The 20,859-nt window shown below is 44.9% G+C and overlaps 1 protein-coding gene across 11 annotated transcripts in view; it reads right to left on the bottom strand.

Moving 5' to 3' along the window:
* Window positions 1-20,859, bottom strand: part of NEDD4L (NEDD4 like E3 ubiquitin protein ligase) — a 338,970-nt gene that overhangs the window by 22,022 nt on the left and 296,089 nt on the right. For all 11 annotated transcript variants that reach the window (XM_019937118.3, XM_019937121.3, XM_019937126.3 and 8 more), the window contains 5 exons: window positions 13,926-13,991; window positions 11,934-12,163; window positions 10,352-10,473; window positions 7,857-7,927; window positions 6,121-6,216 (listed from right to left, as the gene is read on the bottom strand). In XM_019937118.3, coding sequence (XP_019792677.1) covers window positions 6,121-6,216; window positions 7,857-7,927; window positions 10,352-10,473; window positions 11,934-12,163; window positions 13,926-13,991 — 585 coding nt within the window. The remainder of the gene's footprint in view (window positions 1-6,120; window positions 6,217-7,856; window positions 7,928-10,351; window positions 10,474-11,933; window positions 12,164-13,925; window positions 13,992-20,859) is intronic.

Below are 20,859 nucleotides of genomic sequence, written 5' to 3'. Positions count from 1 at the left end.
CACATGGTTTCTCCGGGCAGGCAGGGAAGGGGGCCTCCAGGCCTGCTCCCTGAGCTGCTCCCTTAGAGTAAATCCTCCCCAAGCCCTAGGGGCCTCTCAGTCAGGCTTCCGCTGGTGTTCCACCCCCATCTCCCTCTCCTCACACACCACTTGTGGGCTGCTGTTCAAATTCCACTTTTTAAATTTTTTTTTGGCTGCGTTGGGTCTTCGTTGCTGCGCGCAGGCTTTCTCTAGTTGCGGCGAGCGGGGGCTACTCTTTGTTGCGGTGCGTGGGCTTCTCATTGCGGTGGCTTCTCTTGTTGCAGAGCACGGGCTCTAGGAGTGCGGGCTTCAGTAGTTGCAGCACGTGGGCTCAGTAGTTGCGGCACGCAGGCCCTAGAGTGCAGGCTCAGTAGTTGTGGCGCGTGGGCTCTAAGGTGCGGAGGCTTCAGCAGTTGTGGCACATGGGCATAGCTGCTCCGCGGCATGTGGGATCTTCCTGGACCAGGGATCGAACCTGTGTCCCCTGCACTGGCAGGCGGATTCTTAACCACTGTGCTACCAGGGAAGTCCCAAATTCCACTTTTTAAATATAGTTCTCGTCTTGTGTCTGAACTCCTTCCTCAAGGACCCAACATGAAGACACTAACACAGTGCCTGGCACACAGAAGGGGATTAATAAGTGCTCGTAGAAAAAAACTGCATTTTCTTGAAGTCTCCTGGCCCAAGTATGAACTCCTCTCTCTTCTTCGTAAAGACCACAAAGATCAGAGGAAGCTCCGGGATGCAGCTCTCACAGAACTGGACCCCTCTTCTGTGGCAAGTGACAACTTCAGATTCACACACATCTCCCCGATCTTCCTCAGATGCTTTATGACAAATGTCTGAGGAGTCCACTGAGAAATTGTCTAGGTCAAATCGGGTATCCTGAACCCAGGCAGAGGAAGGCCTCACTGCTTCTGCTCGTGTTACTGGGCGCTGTCCTCATCCTCCCCAGCCTCTCCCAGCGGCCGGCCCACCTTTCTGCTTTCATGCTTCCTGTAGCTGCCACCAGCCCCACTTCCTTCACCTGGTCTTTGAGGAACTACCTCCTCACTGGGGTCTTGGTTTGGTTCTGTCCAGCTCCAGCCACGACCTCGCTCTGCCTCTCACCTCTCTCTCCTTCCTACTTCCAGCTTCTGCCTCTTTCCTTATTCCCTCTCCCCAACTCAGTGCTTCTCAGCCTTTTTCCCCATTAATTACCCCCCAGGAGCCTTTTTAGACCCCCCAATTGCCCCTTCCCTCCCACGCAATCTTACCAAAGAGACCCACGGTGCACCGTGTTATGTTCCGTGGCCCCCTTGGAGGACCACAAGCCATTGTAATGGCTGAGACTTCCTGTCCTCCAAGACAAAAAGTTGTCCAGTTTTTGCCCCCTAGGGGTGTCGTCTCCCCAGTTGAGAATGCATGCCTTCACCCAACTCAGGCCAGGTCCTCAAGAATTTTCTGACAGGCTGCTGCCCATTCTCTTCCCCTCCCTGCTGCCAGCTTCTTGGAAGTCCACACCGCTCGCGCCTCTTCAAAGCAACCGAATCAAGTGCTGCTCTGCTGACTCTGCCGTCAAGAACTTCTGCTTGGCGCAGCTCTAAGAGGATGTCTCCTCCTGGTGGGGCATGCGTGTGCAGGGCTGTACGTGAGTGTATGGCTGATTCTTTCTGTCTGGCATATGACGACTGTTCAAATATTGAAGTTTGTTCATCTGCAACATTGTTAGTAGGCCCCAGAAACCAGCAGCTGCAGATTCTCACCAACCAGGAAAAAAGCAGACTGGAAAAAAATGGCAACAGCTGCAATTTCATTACATGAAGCGACAGCTACCACCGAACTTCACGGCCTGGTATTTCTAACCATGGAATGAGAGAAAGAGCCTAAAAGCACTAAGGAAGGCCGACTGCACGTACATTTCACTTCTGTGGTAACTTCACTCTAGTGAAGAAATGACTTTATCTTTTTGCACAAGGAGGCGTGGGCTTCCTCTTGGGTTAGAAAATGGCAATGCACGGTCAGCAGTTTTGCAGAGGGCTGGGGGAGGGGGAGGCCTGCACGGGCCTCTTGCTGATGTCCACATTTTTGGTTCAACGCCTCTATTTTGAGTGTCTACCCTGTACCAGGCACTGCCAGGTGGTGAGTGCACAATGGTGAGCAAAAGGCAGACCCGGAGCAGCGATCACCGAGACTGAGTCTGATGGGAGAGGGAGATGCTAAACACATAACCATACAAATACATGCAAAGTCACCTATGGTACCTGCCATAGGGAGACACGGAAGATACCCTGAAGTACTGTGGTCCTGGGTCAGAGCTAGCTTAGTCTGAACTGATGATGGGAGTGTGTTCCCCACTGAAGGAATGGCATGTGCAAAGGTCCTGCGGCAAGAAGGAGCTTGGTGTGTGCAAGAAGTCTCGTGGGACCAGACCCAGAAAGCACGAGGGGCAGCACTGATGCAAAACGCACCTGGAGATGAACAGGCAGGGCCCAGCCACGCAGGACTTCATGAGGCAAATTAAGGACTTGGGTCTTTATCTTGACAGTGATAAAGTGGGAAATCTCTGCATGTTTTTAGCAGAGGAATGGAATGATCATTTCACATTCTGAAAAGACCACTCTGCCATTGTAGGAGGCCAAAGGTGGATATAAAAAACCAGTTAGGAATCTACGAGAGAAGATGGTAGCTTAGGCTTGGGTGCTGTTGGGGGGACAGACGAGGAGAACAGAGAGAACTGAAGAATAGTCGGGAGTCAAAATGAACAGGGCCTGGTGATGGATTGGATGTGGGAGATGAGATCAATGTGTGGCTGCTTAATTCACTCTGCATTTCCTCCCAGAACGCAAAATAGATATGCTAGTTCCTCGTTAATCAGGTTTCACTCTCTAAAAAGGAAAGCCAGTAATTTCACAAATAGGGCACCTAATCATTATCTTACTCATCTCGTGAGTCTGTTTTGATTACTGTATTTACTCTACCTGATTCAATCCAAAGTCAGAAAAACCCACATTAAATGAGGAGGTTTAAGAATTGTTTTTAATGAACCATAGACATGAGCTATAATGACCATCAGAATCTTTATCAGAAGTCTACTTAAAAATGCAAATATCTTGTTTGGTTTGTACTTATCAGGTGGAAATAGTTACATTTAACTGTAACTAAGGAAGGTTTAGTCTGCTTCTAACTTTGGCATTACTAATGTCTTCTGAACTGTGTTAAGTTAGTCATATGGATTTCTACAAGTGGATATAATATAAAGAGACCTTTTTTTTTTTTTTGCATTTGACACCCAAGACTGATTTTAAATCTTCCTTAGTTCTTTATCTCTACTCCTCCCTACATGTGTTAAAAATGCAAAGAAGACACGGTTCTAGGATGGTTAGCCATGTGTTATCCTTTGAAAATTGGCAGTTAAGACCCTTAAATATGTCCAGCTTAAAAAAAAGTCATTGCAATTCCAATTATTTTGTTGTCTCACACTTGGAGCTTCCATTACTTATAACATTAAAAAAAAAACCTAGGCAGCATGATTCATTCCTTTGCTCACTAAGCATTTATCAGCCATCGCTACACACCGGGCACTGGAGAAACCAAGGAGACCTCAGGGGGCTCACAGTGGGCGGCAGGCCAGGGATGGCTAGAGGACAGAGCGTTATGGCGGGGGAGGGGAGGATGGGTCGGCAAGGAGAGGGCGCCACGCAGCCAGTGACAGGGCACGGGGCGTCCTGGGGGACGCCGAGGCAGGCCCCCCATGGCTGTGAAGGTGAGAGGACGGAGGTGTTGGGAGGGAAGGTAAAGGTGGGCAGCAAGGGGTCCTAAGCCGTGCAGGAAAGGTTTTAATTCACACTGAAGTGCACAGGCTGGCCAGTGAAGAATGTGTGTCGAGCAGAAGAGTTACAGGTCCAGGTTTGCTCTTCAGAACCACTACATCCGGAGCATATGTGTGGAGGCATCAGAGAACGGACTGGAGCGAGGGGCGATGTAGGGACCAGGGAGACTGCTACCCGACACAGCCAAGGAACCGGCAGAGCCTCAACAAGGGGAGGGTGCAGACAAGGGGAGCGATGAGCAGGCTGGGGCTAGAGGACGCAGTGACCGGCTCGACACGGAGGGAGAGGGACGATTCCAAGGGGACTCCAGTTTCAGGCCGGAGGGGAGGGTGTGGCCACTGGTTAGACCGGAGTGGAGATGGGGGGTCGGGAGGAGGAAGTGGCTTTTTCAGTTCGGGGACCTGTGGGTCTTTCAGGAGACACGGCTCAGGAGGCAGCCGAAGCAGGGGGAATCTGGACGCTAGAGGAAGGGTGTGGGCTGCAGGTAAGAGGCTGGCGGTGAGCAGCGCAGAGATGCGCAGAGTGAGGCCGCCCAGCGAGCGAGGGCAGGACAAGGAAAGAAGTGGGCAGGGGAGCATCAGCGTGGCGGGGCCAGCAGAGCAGCAGGGCTTAGGGGAGGTGGAAGGAGAAGAGCGGAGCGGGGTGGGGAGTGGGGAGAAGGGGTGAAGTGGGGGTGACTTGCAGGGGCTTCAGGGGAGGGAGCAGTGGAGGAAGGAAGCAGACAAGGGCCAGAACCCATTTACATTCAGTGCTGGGCAGGGGGGCCACCGCTAACCTGGAGGGGACAGCTCTGGGCGTGGTGCAGAAGAGATTTCCCTCCCCCACCCCACGACAGGACTCCCACAAGGACAGCAGTGTCCATCGGTCTGTGAAGGTTTGGGGGCATGAAACACAGTACGGAGCGAAAAAGGATGGGGAGGGCAAAATGAGATTCTAAATGGACTCGTTGATGATTTCCATTAATCCCAGGGTCTCTCTCATTCCTGGTGCCTCAACTCAACCAACCAGGAAGGAAAGAAAACACAGACTCCCTGAGACCCACCCACTTCTGGGACTCACACGAGTGACGGTTTCCTGGCCTGAGCGGATGTAACAAGTGATTTTGGTATGTGTGATCACGTTCCTTCGCAACAGTTTTTACCCCAGGTGTCATTAATTTCTTTATATCCAGCGGCACCAGCTTCTTTTTTCTAAGACTGCGGACCCAAGAGGGCAGGGACCTGATTTCCTTACCTCACCTATAAAACTGAGCACAGCATCGTGAAACGAGAGCCAACGTGAGCACACTTTTTGGACAGCGGAGCACACTTGCAATCATCTCTGAAGCAATAAAGAACCGATCAATGTCACGTTCCATTAGCAAGCCTTAACACGGGCTCTGTGATCTCATGAACGCCAAGGCCACGCACACTTGGTCTGGTAGATGGGAACTCTCTCTGGGCTTTTGTGAAAGGACAGGTACCAGGGGTTGGATAATCCTGAGAAGTCCTTCCCAAAAGCATCGTTATCACCGGGGGACAAATGAACCAAAGGTTTCAGGTTGAAGACAAACACATCCTACAGAACTTTAGGACGAGGATGAGAATTCCAAGAAGGCAACTTTATCTTTGAAATTGATCTTTATGGTTAATCCAGCCTTAAAGACAGTATTGGTGCAAAGCAAGAAGGAATGTTAGAAACCCTGAGCCTGCTGACCCCTGAAGACAAACTTCACCATGACAAGGGAACCATTAAAGCAGAGGGAAAAAAACCAAGGCCCCCCCCCCCCCCCCGGCATCACCTACTCCTGGTCATGTATTTATATCACTAAGTAAACATTTACACTATTTTTTGAAGTATCTAAATTTTAAAACCAAGGCACAGGGCTTCCCTGGTGGCGCAGTGGTCAAGAGTCCGCCCGCCGATGCAGGGGACACGGGTTTGTGCCCCGGTCTGGGAGGATCCCACATGCCGTGGACCTGTGCTCCGCAACGGGAGAGGCCACAACAGTGAGAGGCCTGCATACCGCAGAAACAACAACAACAACAAAAAAAACAAAACCCCCAAAACCAAGGCACAAACATTCACATTCAGATCTGCTTGAGATGTGAGAAGTAGGTGCTACTTCACACACCAGAGGCCTTAGAATTTCTCTAACTTTGCAGGAAGAGAGGCAGTTGTAATTGGGACTTGGCTTCCTGGCACGACAATAAGATACTGATACAATCAGATGATAATTAGCAAAGACTCAAAGAAGCAAAGACTCTTTGAAAGTCCAGGGGGAGCTCGTGGGGTTACCCACACATACCTGCCCAAAGTTTTCTTCATCAATGCAAAACATAAGGTCCAGTTCAGTCGGATCGTTTTCTAAGATCCATTTCAAAGAGTTGTAGTATTCACTATCCTACAGAAATGACACAAAAATTAAAATTAAGGATTTTCCCCAAAATACACACTCATTTCTTTAAATAATTATGTCCTTTAAATGTAATTCCATCCAGAATCTCAAGAAATGCATGAGTCACTAATATGTTTCCAGCTCTACCCCAAACCTTCTCTTCCACTTTAATTTAAAAATACAAACTAAAAAACTGCTTTGGTAGTAACAGGGGTTTGTAGCTGGATCCTGTCCTCTGTCAAGAGGAAGCAGCCTGCTCTGGATGGCCGTCATAACATTACGGAACTGAACATGTAGAGATGAACATACTCCCCATCTTTTAAGAGTGAAAATATCAGAGGAAAGGAGGCAGGATAGAGAATGCTCTACTTAAATACCAATGGCTTCAAGTTATGCCCCTTCCTGTGCTTCCAGCACTCTCTGCAAGTCACTGTGAGCAAACAGGAAGAGGCTGCCCTGGTGTCAAAACCCAGAACACAGGCCCCGAGAGCCTGGACTCCTCTGTCTCTTGGGCAGCCCCAGGGGCTCGACGAAGACCAAACAGAATGTGTGCACCGACGGTCAACGTGGCGAATAAAATTACTTTAGACTTGAAGAGAGATTTTTATACTCCTAGCCTCCTCACCATACAGTAACAAAAGCATAAAGGCTAAGCTAAAGGTAAAAGCTGGAGAGAAACTCGACACGGGTACCGTGGATACACAGAGCTGCTCGCCCGGGCAAAACCCAGCTGAGTGGACTTGTGTGCACTGCTGGCCTTCTACTCTCCTTCCACACCCAGAGGATGAGCTGTGAGGGAGGGGTGCACGGCCATATACCCAACTACACAACGCGTACAGTCAACACGGCAGCGAGGCTGAGGGGACGAAGATGCTTTCTGACTCAAGTGACAGAACGTGAGAGCAGAGCTGCAAACACCCCAAATGGACGAAGATGCTTCCTGATGGCCCCGTGTGTGGCCGGTGAATGGTGAGAGGTGAGAGGTGAATGGTGGGAGTACAGGTAAATTAAACGAAAAACAGAAGCAAAAGTATACCAGGAAAAGAGAATCAACTTTTGTTCTTTATAGAAAAGCCTTTCAACTCTAAAATGGTCAGCCTAGATTAAATAAGTTAAATGCAACATGAAAACCCAAATCAAAAGTTAGCAATTATTTTCTAACTTTTCATTCCTCTCCTACACTGTAGTGGTCCCTTACCCTTCTTCCATATCTGGGATGAGTATAAACAGGCTTCCCTTCATCTACTGTTTTCGTCTGGCTCCCTGCCATTTTTTGAGGTCAGAAAACAGAGGGATAGCAGATGAACCTCTAAGTGTGCAGTATTAGCAGTTTTCCATGGAAAACAAGGGCAGCAATGAGGTCTCCAAATGACCCTTGGATTTAATTTGGTCAAACCAGTTCCGAGTAAGCAGAGGTAACTGAGATGTGGGTGTACCCACCCTAAATACCACGACTCTAGGAAATGTGAAGAATGATTTGCTTATTAAAAAATTTAGGGAGATCAGTTAGCCTCTTGAACAATCCCTGTTGTCCATACTGAATGGCAACGCCCGTAAAAATTGCCGTGACTACAACATGGTCTCAGCTGCCTTCCCATAATGCACAAGCTGCTGGTGTGGCCCGCGGGAGTGACCTGTTTACTCACCACAGACTCCATGTCATTCAGAGTTATCTGCTTCCCCAGCATCATTTTGTAAAACGGTCGAATGAAGAAACCTAAAACGCGGTGAAAACTGAGTTAGTTTCAAATCTTTGACGACGCTGTGCATCCGAGCATGAAATAAAAGATTAACCTGCTTTCATCTGAATGAGAGACCGGGACAGAACAGTCGAGGGTTTTCTACAGTAAGATGAGGGCCTGGTTTGGGGCAGGGTTGGGGGAAGGGGTTTAGGAAGGAGGGCAGTTATCCTAACAGAGATGGTACAGCAGAGGGGTGAGGTCAGAAAGGCTGCTGGAGGTGACAAACGAGCTTCAGGCACAATCAGGAATCTGTAGCGCAAACAGGGCGCACGCACGGGGGGAGAAAAGGGCACTCCCAGCAGAGGGACAAGACCCGGGACTCAGGACCGAAGCACAGGGCATCCCGGGCAGACAGGCCAGAGGAGGGACTGGGCAGGGAGTGTACAGCTTACACGCTGCCCAGGGCCAAGGGGAGTCACTGAAACGCCAGGGGGCAATTCCACCTGCATTTCAATGTCATCGCTTGGGCAGTAATGGGAAGAGCAACTGGAAGGGACAGACAGGAAGGAAACGAGGGAGGCCATTCAGAAGGCTGTGCAGTCTTCCCGGGCCGGGTGATGACGGCCTGAGGGAGGCGAGGGCGGCGGCAATGCCGGCACGACTGCGCAGGTGCCCTGCAGGGACCCCACTTCACCCCGTCCCAGGCAAGTCAGCGTCACACGCCTCCTGACACAGGCGCCCCCGGAACCTCAGTCCTCCCCCTTCACCCTCAGCTCCCATCCTCAGCGCCCCCTCCAGGTCTAACCAGCCTCCCTCGCAGCCCGTTCCCGCTCCCACTGGCTTCAGTGTGGCCCTGCGGCTGCGGCTCAAAGCCCCTGCTGTCTGGGGGGTGAAGCCACAGAAGGGAGTAGGGGCTGATCTGATGTGCAGTGTGTCTGCTCTGCCTCCAGGGCCGTTCATGGTTCCGGGAAACAAAGACACTGCTGGCCACACACCTGGGGTCATTCGGGCTCTTCTTGCAATTCCCGAGGACACGGTTACCTCCTATCTCCTTTTGCAGCAGGGACCTAGATGCTCCCATCACTACTCCAGGCAGCCTTGACTCCTGGCCCGTCCTCGCTCTTCTGAAACGATCCCAGCTTCTAAGTGCGCCAACCCCACCGCAGCCTCCTGGCGAGGCTAATGCCGGTAAAGCGCTCCCCCCCAGAGACCTCCGTGTGCTCCCTTCTGCCGGACTCTGGACCCATGTTTCCCGTACCCTCACTAGAACATCGGTCCCCTGAGGTCAGGATCTCAGCTTAAACTTCTCTCTATTTCCCCTGTAGCAACTAAGAACGTCTTTTTTTCTCAGCAGAAGGTACATAACGGCCGTTCTAATAATCTATGGCATGACTCCAGTGCTGCAAATTAAAATACATTCACTGTATATACCTATACAGAGTGAGAACAGTTTCCCCCAATCAGAAAAAAAAGTGTTTACTCCTGCCACCAGCCCCGCCCCCCGTAAAAAATACAGTGTTGAAATTAGAGGATCAACATCAGCTAGCCATGACCAGTAAAAATTTATTAAAGGAGGAAGTACACAGGGTACATCAACTAGCATAGCTAAGGTTGCAAATGCAATTCCCATAATTCTCCTGGAAATCTCTCTCTCCAGTAACAGCAGTGTCAATCTTAATCTTGATCTGTCTTCTACTCTCAACCACTTCACACCTAAATTCTTCAAAAATATTTCTGATTCTCTTTCCTCGCTGATGATTTCTGTAATGTTCTCTTAAGGGCACTACTTTTTCAATGACCAAATCCATAAGAAGTCTCTATTATAGGCCTATTGATTCAGCCAGGGAGGGGGGTTTCTCTCCTGATTTCCAAGGTACCTTGAAATTCTTGGTACTTTGCATGACTTACATGCTTTAGATAATAATGAGATTACTCTGTGCCATCTGTTTCAGCAGTGATCCCAGGGGTCAAGGTCTTAGCTGAGTTCTAACACTGCTTTGAAATTATTTACAGCCTCTTCACATTCAAAAAAATGGTAATTTGGGGACAAACAGGACAATGGCAGGATACTGGCTGAATTAGACCGTTTTAATGAACTTTTCGATCAATACTTTCCATCTGTCATCAAATCTAGTTCCTGCTAAAGAAATGTTATTCTGGAAAACATAGAAAATGCACAAATACAGAATGTTCTGTGCTTCACACTTAAGTTTTTCAAATAAAAACCTTTTTCAAACTGTGTGTAGACACTATGTCTTCAGTGCTCAGATTAAGATGACACCAGGAAAAAAAAGCACCTTCATTATGGACAAAACATTAAAGAAACTACTGATTTACAGAGGGAGAACCAGTGAAGCACTTTTGCTTAAAACCTATGATGTGAAAGATAAGACACCTGATAAGAGACCACAGACAGCACTGTCCAATTTTTATTACTTCAACACTTTTTAATAACTTACCATCTAAAAGTTTGCCATGAAATACTGCCAGACCAGCAACTCTTCCAATAAAAGTGAAATAGGACAAATGATCTTCATTACAGAGGCCTGAATTGGGATTGATCTGAAGTGTGTAGTTGTCCCTTTTTAGGGAGGGAGAGAGAGAAAAAGAAAGGTGGTAAATAAATGCAATAAATCAGAAATGCAAGAATTTGAATTTTCCAGGGCTGCCTGTCATTAAGCTTTTACAGTGCGCCTACAAACATCCTGTGCCTGACAGGTAAGGCATAACAGCCAGACAACGGGGCTTATCTGGTCAGCCCTTTTCCGTGACCAAGGACGGAGGTCTACTGGAGCTGGTGAATATGCCGTCATGTTAAACCGTGAGAAACTGGATCTCTGACTACTGTTGATCGACAAAAATCTCAATTTCATACGGTTCAGCCAGGTATTTGGGGAAGCTGAGAAGCCCCACATACCAAAGGGGCTGGACAGGGATTCCCAGCTACGTGTGAGTGCAACAGGTTGTCTCTGTGAGAAAGGGGGTTAACTCCCTTGAGAAGCTTTTGGTTTGGGGATTAAAATTTTTCCCAGGGGTCCAACCCCTGATCCATCTGACCAGCATTCTGCCCTGAAAGGCCTGGAGGCCACTGGTAGCAACATACGGCTGTCCCAACAGTGCAAACCTCACGAGGTTGATGTACACCTCATCGCCCTTCTTTGATCTCACCATCAGGAGGATCGGTGGTTTGCAAAATGGGCTCCGGGGCCAGATTCTTCTGGGGGCAGCTTTGGGAATGTGGGTAAGAGGTGCAGATCTCGCCTCTGGATCCTCCCCTCCACTTCAATGGCTTTTATCAATTTTACAAAATGGGAAATTCTTGGCCAGAGCATCGGAGAAGAACACTGAGGCTGCCTTCCAAAAGAGCTCCCAGGAGACCGGCACCAGGGGGAAGACACGGGAGAACCCTTGTGCCTGCAGAGCACAGGCTGCTTTTCAAGGTCAACTGTTTTACTGGGGGCTCGGGTCCTGCCTAAGCCTCTGGAGAAGCCACAGCCTGGAGGAGGAAAGGGTGGCCTTGCGAGTAGCAGTGTTTGATTCCCGAGAAAGCAATGGACTCTGCCTCGGTCTGCACGCCTGGCAGTGATGAAATCCTAATGCACGGTGGGGTGGGCGTGGTCCTTTGGATCCTAAAGGACGGGTCCTCAGTTTGCCTTTAAGTAATTTGACTTCAGAAACTATTCTTGTTCATAAGACAACAACCTTCTGAATTCTGACAGTGACAAATTCTCCTAAATTAACATAACGTTATGAATGAAAATTGCCTTGTTCCTTAGCGTTAAGTACCCAACACATTTTCAATCTCAATTACATGAACACAACAGACAAGAGAAGAATTATTTTTAGGTGTTCACAGAGTACGTTAGTTCACCATGAAGAGTCAGACCTGTTCTAGACTTACAGGGGCTGGCGGGGAGGGGCTGAAATCAGCAGTGTTAATTCACCTCTGAGTGAGCTGCTTATTCTTTCATTAAGTTTAAATTCATGAAGAATAAAACTGCTTCAGTGCGGACACCTTCTGAATGCACTCCAGACACTTACGTTGCAGAGTACTCGAACAGACCGTAATAGGGGTTGAACATCTCTTTGGACAGTAAGAAGAACCATTCTCTGGCCACGCCCCCGTAGTCCAGACCTTTTTCTGATTCAAATTCAATCCACAGCCTAGCTTTCAGGACATCTGGTCTTTTCACAGACATGATTCTCCGATAGGACTCTTCAAATATGTTATTTCTGTGAAGTTTCATTTCAAACCTATTTGGAATATCAGCCTAAAAACAAGAGAAAAAAAACCCCACACACCGTCAGACAGTAAATATACACCTTACTTCTTAACAGAAAAAAAAAAAAAAAACAAAGAGCAGAAATGATGGCAGCCTTCAAATAAACAAGCAATGATGAATGGTTCCAACCGAAACTCTCTCCTTTCTAGATTGTTCTTCACACAGACAGAAAGCCTGTGTCAGGAGGAGACACACAGCATCCACCAGCAGGTGTCAGACTGAGCCAGCAACACGCGCTGCAGAAGAAACTATGCTGAGTGAAGACAGTCATCCTCTCTCCCTTTTATAAGCAACTGTGGGGCACTTATCTGCCCACTGGCAACTGAAATATGGTCAACTCTGTATACTGTTTTAGTCAAAGTCCAGGGGATTAAAACCCATAGACAATCCCCACCTGGCCAGGCTGGGATGACCCTCAGCCCTGGTAAGGGACTCCAGCTGGTAGCTGTGACCATGATGCCTACAAGCTAGTTCTGTTGCCATGGGGAGTGGGACCCTGATTATCACGGCCAAGTTGTGGGAAAGCATCCCAAAGGCAACAGTTACTAAACGTGAAAATGAAAAAGCACTTGACTGAAGTTGTGAATAACTGCTTCCTGGCAAAACAGGTCCAGGGTCAGCTTTGCCAGGATGATGGATCTACAGAGTCAGTTTCCAGGCAGAAGGTACCACGGTGCAAGTGCCACAAAGTGAGACAGCGTGATGTCTACAGTCATCACATCACTGGAGGAAATGCAGGCGGCGCACAAAGAAACACTGGAATTCCACAGGTTCAAATGTGAGTCATTTCAGAAGGAGTTACCCAGGAGCTCCTTGAGTCAGGATGTTAGAAGAGAGAACAGAACCCGTACGAGGGAGCTCCCCAAGGCAGAGGCTGTGTTTCAAGCGTCTCTGCATCCCCAGTGCCTCGTCCATAGCAGAGGCCAGGAAAATGAGGCATCGGCTGAGGGAGTGGAGCGGGGTGGGGGAGATGGGGAAGGAACACAGGCAAATGGGGGTGATCTGAGCTGCAGCTTTCCCCAGTGAGGAAGCCAAGAAATGGTGACGGGAACAAAAACACCCCCAAAATAGTGAAGGCACAAACTTAGGAGAAAACTGGTAAAATTTACACCAGAGAGGTGAAATCAGAAAGTAAAACAGAAGACACAGTATTAAAGCATCTGGGGAGAGATGTTAGTAGAAAATATAATATTGTATTTTAAAACACTGCCTGTAAAAAGCCTTACAGGGTTTCTCAGTTTTGTCAGAATCTTAACGGGTTTCCTAGTAAGAATTTTAATCTGAAAATTACACTTGGTCTTAATATGTCAAATATTATAAATTATATTTTTGTTGTACATATCATCATTAAAACTGTATTTCTGAATGTAAAGGGACTTGAACATTTTTCGAATTAGGATCTAGATTTTATTAAATAGGATAGCCATAATTGATTGCACAGGCTTCTCCACAATTTTTCACTAGTTCCTGAATTATTTTATACCTCATAAAAATCATTTCTATTTTTTAATGTATTACATAAGAAATTACCTTCAGGTAATTTGATATGTAATACTCAGTTAATCTTCACTTACCATGTCTGTTAAAAAGAAAATTCAGATTGAAGATCCAGGTGGATCAAAGTGCAGTGAGAAAAGGAAGGTCATATTTTTAGTATACACGTAACAGTAAGAAACGAGGTGTTCTCAGTGAAGTAATTTGGGTAACTTACAAATGACTAAAACAGCATTTTTGGAAGATATGTACTCACAGGTTTCTTTAATTTCTTCCTAAAGTAGTCATATTTCTGCTTAAATTCTCTGGAGTAAGGAACAGCCTGGAAGACAAATGTATAAATATAGATAATATGAACAACATGTTTGAAATTTTATGCGTACTAAGCCAACGTTCAGAAAATTTCATGAATCATGAACCTGAAAATCGTCACTCTCCACATAACCACTGAAATTTACATAATGTCTATGTAGCACATGCGAACGTTCTAGAAATGATTAAGGTTAATCAGCACTGAATAGGGCTTTCACCCCTGAAAACAACAATACAGATATTCAAGAAATCATTTAGAGGTATTATACATAAACTGAATAGACTTTCCATGTGACTTCTGTCTGAATATGCATCAGGGTACATTGTAATCTTTTTATAGGTTGTAGTTTAGGTAAGTTATTGGCTATCATACTTTAACACACAACTCCAAATGACCTACACTGTCATCCAGAAAAGACTGATTGTGCTTTAAAAATCTTTGGGAGACGAATAGCCAAAGCAATCTTGAGAAGGAGAAACGGAGCTGGAGGAATCAGGCTCCTGCACTTGAGACTATATTACAAAGCTACAGTAATCAGGACAGTAAGGTACTGGCACAAAAACAGAAATACAGATCAATGGAACAGGATAGAAAGCCCAGAGATAAACCCACACACATATGGTCACCTTTGATAAAGGAGGCAAGAATATATAATAGCGAAAAGGCAGCCTCTTCAACAAGTGGTGCTGGGAAAACTGGACAGCTACATGTAAAAGAATGAAATTGGAACACTCCCTAACACCATACACAAAAATAAACTCAAAATGGATTAAAGACCTAAATGTAAGGCCAGACACTATAAAACTCTTAGAGCAAAACATAGGCAGAATACTGTACGACATAAATCACAGCAAGATCCTTTTTGACCCACCTCCTAGAGAAATGGAAATAAAAACAAAAATAAACAAATGGGACCTAATGAAACTTAAAAGCTTTTGCATAGCAAAGAAAACCATAAATAAAACGAAAAGACAACCCTCAGAATGTGAGAAAATATTTGCAAATGAAGCAACTGACAAAGGATTAATCTCCAAAATTTACAAGCAGCTCATGCAGCTCAATATCAAAAAAACAACCCAATCCAAATACAGGCAGAAGACCTAACTAGACATTGCTCCACAGAAGATATACAGATTGCCAACAAACACATGAAAGGATGCTCAACATCACTAATCACTAGAGAAATGCAAATCAAAACTGCAATGAGGTATCACCTCACACCAGTCAGAATGGCCATCATCAAAAAATCTACAAACAATAAATGCTGGAGAGGGTGTGGAGAAAAGGGAACCCTCTTGCACTGTTGGCGGGAATGTAAATTGATACAGCCACTATGGAGAACAGTATGGAGGTTCCTTAAAAAACTAAATATAGAACTACCATACGACCCAGCAATCCCACTACTGGGCATATACCCTGAGAAAACCGTAATTCAAAAAGACACATGCACCCCAATGTTCACTGCAGTACTATTTACAATAGCCAGGACACGGAAGCAACCTAAGTGTCCATCGACAGATGAATGGATAAAGAAGATGTGGCACATATATACAATGGAATATTACTCAGCCATAAAAAGAAATGAAATTGAGTTATTTGTAGTGAGGTGGATGGACCTAGAGTCTGTCATACAGAGTGAAGTAAGTCAGAAAAAGAAAAAATACCGTATGCTAACACATATATATGGAATCTAAAAAAAAAAAATCAAAATTGGTTCTGAAGAACCTAGGGGCAGGATAGGAATAAGGACGCAGACATAGAGAATGGACTTGAGGACACGGGGAGGGGGAAGGGTAAGCTGGGACAAACTGAGAGAGTGGCATGGACATGTATACACTACCAAATGTAAAACAGATAGCTAGTGGGAAGCAGCCACATAGCACAGGGAGATCAGCTCAGCTCAGTGCTTTGTGACCGCCTAGAGGGGTGGGATAGGGAGGGTGGCAGGGAGATGCAAAAGGGAGGGGATATGGGATATGTGTATACATATAGCTGATTCACTTTATTATACAGCAGAAACTAACACAACATTGTAAAGAAATTATACTCCAATAAAAATGTTAAAAAAAAAAATCTCTGGGAGAAAAGCAACAAGCAGAAAGGCAAGCGAACTGATACACTTGTCAAGGAAGAAAACTGGGTAAACAGCACGTTGGAAAAGTCCTCATTTTAGGAGTTGACTATTTAGAGGTCGTGGGCAAGGATTTCTTTAAATCTGGAATGCTGTATCTATGGAGCAGAGTGACGATACCACAGGAGTGAGCTCAGTAACTGAGCTAACATTATTCATAAGTTCTGGAATCTCTTCAGGCAAAGTAATTACATTTTTATACAGTCATTTAAATATTCGGTACTTGCTATGATGTCAAGTAGCTTACAGTATCCGAGAGTCGGAGCTGTGACTTCAGGCGATGGAAAAGGCTTACGATTTTTTTATGAAGCAGAAAGGATTGCTTATGCACACACCTGGATGTAACTGTGACAGCCTCACAGTCAGAACAACTCGTTGCTTTTTAGCGCATACTGTGAATTTGGGCAAGAATACTTCTGCTGATATCATTTTGTGCTACATTAATAAAACATACTGATCCTTTGCAAAGTGTCTCCAGCCTCGAAACCTTACACCTTCACCATGCTTACTCCTGACAGGAAAGAGGAGACATGAAGAACAAAAGCTTCCTCCCTTCATACTGTTTTAAGACATGGTCATACAAATAATAAGTAAGGCAAAACAAAAACATGTTGCTGGGAGGGAGACGCAAGAGGGAAGAGATATGGGAACATATGTATATGTATAACTGATTCACTTTGTTATAAAGCAGAAACTAACACACCATTGTAAAGCAATTATACCCCAAAAAAGATGTTAAAAAAAAAAAAGTTACCACTCTCATAGAAAACAATGATCATGTCAGTATTTTGCTTTGTAATTCAAGAGCAAAAGACAACATATTTAAGTATCTTAAGAACATTCTAAAGACAATACTACCTACGGTCTGTTCTTAGTTTTTAATTTTTAAGCGAGTCTTCATGTGCCTCTTCACTAAACATTAGATTTGACTACATATCATATTTATTTTGGGCAGTGTTTAGTCTGATGAAACACTGTAAGAATTCTGATTCCAGAAAAGGTAGACATTTTATTGCTATCTGGACAACCACCAACCTAAGGAAAAGGATACAATGGTCTGACATAAGCCAATAAAGGCATTATCATGCTTTTTGCTCTGTAGCTTTTTTAGAAGCTGTTGTGAGCAATAGGCAGTAAGAAAGAAATGAATACATAGTGGTAAACGCTAGGTGGAAAAATGATAGAGATCCTCAGTGGCTGTTTTACATGAGATGGTTGGGGAAGGCAGCTCTGAGGAAGGGAAACCTGAGCAGAAACCAGAATGACAGGAGGGAACAAACCATGACAGGAACAGTGAGTTCTCAAAAGAGGAAAAGGATTTGATGTTCTTAGCTATGATTAACTGTAATAGAAGAAAATTAAGCTGAAAAAAAAAAAGATTTCCTTTTATTATCTCATGCCAGCTTCAGAAGACATGACTTCCAGGGCAGACTCGACTGCCAGCTAGCTCTGTGATATAACTTCTCCACTCCGGAATTCCTTTACAGTTAAGCAGAAAGACTTGACTAGTCAAATTTTAAGGCTCTTCCCTTTCTAAAAATCTGTGATTCCCAGCAATTACTTTTTGTTTTTGTTTCCCTGCCTGAAAACATTGAAAAAAGGGTTAAACATTCATCACTGTGAATGCAAGTTCAACTATCTTAAATGACAAGTTTCCCAAGGAATCTATTTCAAAGTGTTGCCCCCCGCCCATGGTATCTCTGCCTTTGTCTGGCGTGTAACCTGGTGGGTGCTGACTAGATGTCGGTGGAAATCAGTACTGAGATATTTCTGGTCTTTCTTCTTCTGGGGAATGATGCATGAAAGTTGAGAAATACCCCTCCTCCTCCAATACTCATCTTTTCTCTCTAGGGGTCGTTCTTATGATGGCCTAAGAAGAGTAGGTTTTTATATTCTTCTCCTGAAAAGATTCCAACAACATACCAGGATAAAGACATCCATACGTTGCAGCCTCTGAAGAGAATTACATTTCTGCATTGGACAGGCCAAATTATTTATTCTCTCTTGAAAATCTGGCATCTTATTTTCTTACATGCAATATAATGTGTAAAATAAGCTATTTAAAGAATTAACGTATCTGTTGATTAAAGTTGCTCTCTATTAAATATGCTTTCTTTTTTGAACAAAGTGAAAACCTGACATTGTGTAAGTGGGGTCTAAAGGTTTTCATGTCATTATTGTCCATTACGGACACCAGAGCTCCTTGCAGAGAAGGGCTCAGGCCTGACACAGAGACGTCGGTAATTCCAGCACATCTGGGGCTCTGGCCTGGATTCTGACATGTGCCAAACTTTTGGCAATTAGCTTTCTGAGCTGCTGACAAATTGGGAATCCCAACTTCTTCCCTACCATACTGAGAGGATGGCTGTGAGTTTCAAAGCAGTTGATTATAAAGTTCTTGAAGTATGAAGTGTTACACAAGCATGAGATAGTGTTCTTGAGTAGCAACTACAAATAGCACTTCATGTTTCTGATGCTTTTAATGGTGATGCTCATCATACAGAGAGCATACTGACTCACAGTAATGCCACAGAAGGGTCCCCTCGCCCCTAATATGTAGGTACTTTTAAAACTTGGGGAAAAAACTCTAGGTACCAGATATGCAGAAAGACAAAATTAAAGAAGTGGGCTTTGGACCTAGACTTGGGGCTTGGGCTTGGGTTTTTAATCCTCACATGGGGACACAGAGCACGGCCTACAGTCTGTATGACCAGGGGAGTCAGAGTTCCCTGCTTAAGACCTACATCTGAACAGGGTTCAAGAAAATTCTACCCACAGGCCTGGGAGAGTGGCAAGGAAGCTTCCCTTCTATCCAGGATGGTAACCGGAAGAAAAAGAAACAAAAAAACCAGACCTCTAATAAATTCAGACTCCCAAGCCTACACCAACGTAGGTAGGAGGTCCATAGTTATAGTAACTAAGGGGGCATAAACCCAAGCTAAGAAGTTAACGGTAAATACAAGTCAGGATGTATAAAAGCTCCATAAAGAAAAAAAATGAAGATGAGCACACACACACTTAAAGACACAAAATTATAAACTGAACTAGGCAATCAACTACCACTGAGGAGAGTCTACAGACATAACAAGTGGGAGATTTAATGCCGCTAGAAGCAGAGATAATAAAATAATCTAGAAGAGGCGCTGGAACAAATATTTTAAGAATGATTAAAAAGCTGTAAGTACGAATAGAAAAATAAATAAAAGAGAAGAACAGGACCAAATAACAATAACTAAAAAGACCAAGCAAATTGAAAAAGACCAAAGAGAACTTTGAGCAATTAAATCCAGTCACTGAAATAATAGACACAATGAACTGATAGAGTAGATTATAAAAAGCTTAAAAGATAATTAACTGGAAGAGCTGAGCCCACAATACAGCAATGAGAAAGAAGATGGGAAAGCTAAAAGATAAGGGAGACAGAATGTAAAATTGAGTCAAATACCCAACAGGAATTACTGATGCAGATAATAAAAATGGGAAAGGTACAGTATGTGAAGAAATAACTGCAGGGAATTTTCCTGAATAAAGGAGAGACACCATCCCCATATGGAAGAGTCACAATGAATCCAGAGCGGAATAAATAAAAAGAAATCCACACTTAGATTCATGAGAGTAAAACTGTAGAAAATCAAAGACACGAAGAAAAATTCAAAATCACCAGAGAAGAGAGATTTACTCACCAAAAAAAATGACAATTAGAGTGACAACGAACTTCTCATCATCAGTTATGGAGGCCGGAAGACACACAAAAAAAAAGTCTCCAAAGTACTGAAGGAAAGAAATTGTTGACTAAGGATTCTATAATCAGCTAAACCATCATTTAACAGAGAGGTAGGTAAGCCCCCCCTCTCTCAGACCCTCACTGAAATTGCCGCCAGAGAAGAGGTTCTCAAACTTGAGTCAGCGTCAGAATCCCTGGGAGCATATGTTAAAACACAGACTGCAGGGCCCACAACCAAAGTTGCTGATTTTCAGTAGGTCTGGGTTGGGAGCCCCAAATTTACATTTCTAGTAAGTTTCTGAATGATGCTGTTGATCTATAGGCCACACCTTGAGAACCATGAACTAGAGATTAAACTTTATTAAAAAGAAAACTTAACCTGGAGAAAAGTAGATGCAAGAACCAATGGTGGGGACGTGGAAGCAACCGAAGTGTCCATCGACAGATGAATGGATAAAGAAGATGTGGCACATATAATGGAATATTACTCAGCCATGAAAAGAAACAAAATTGCGTTATTTGTAGTGAGGTGATGGACCTAGAGACTGTCATATGGAGTGAAGTAAGTCAGAAAGAGAAAAACAAATACCATATGCTAACACATATATATGGAATCTAAGAAAAAAATTGGTTCTGAAGAACCTAGGGGCAGGACAGGAATAAAGACGCAGACGTAGAGAATGCACTTGAGGACACAGGGAGGGAGAAGGGTAAGCTGGGATGAAGTGAGAGAGTGGCATGGACATATATACACTACGAAATGTAAAACAGATAGCTAGTGGGAAGCAGCCACATAGCACAGGGAGATCAGCTCAGTGCTTTGTGACCACCTAGAGGGGTGGGATAGGGAGGGTGGGAGGGAGACAGAAGAGGGAGGAGATATGGGGATATATGTATATGTACAGCTGATTCACTCTGTTATACAGCAGAAACTAACACACCATTGCAAAGCAATTATACTCCAATAAAGATGTTAGAAAAAGAAGAACAATGGTGGGCAAAGGAATTCGTTTACATGTAAG

This window comes from Tursiops truncatus, chromosome 13 (genome assembly GCF_011762595.2).
Source record: "Tursiops truncatus isolate mTurTru1 chromosome 13, mTurTru1.mat.Y, whole genome shotgun sequence".
Classification (NCBI taxonomy): Eukaryota; Metazoa; Chordata; class Mammalia; order Artiodactyla; family Delphinidae; genus Tursiops; species Tursiops truncatus.
The sequence above is the reverse complement of the archived record's forward strand: the minus strand, read 5'-3'. Positions and strand labels throughout refer to the sequence as shown.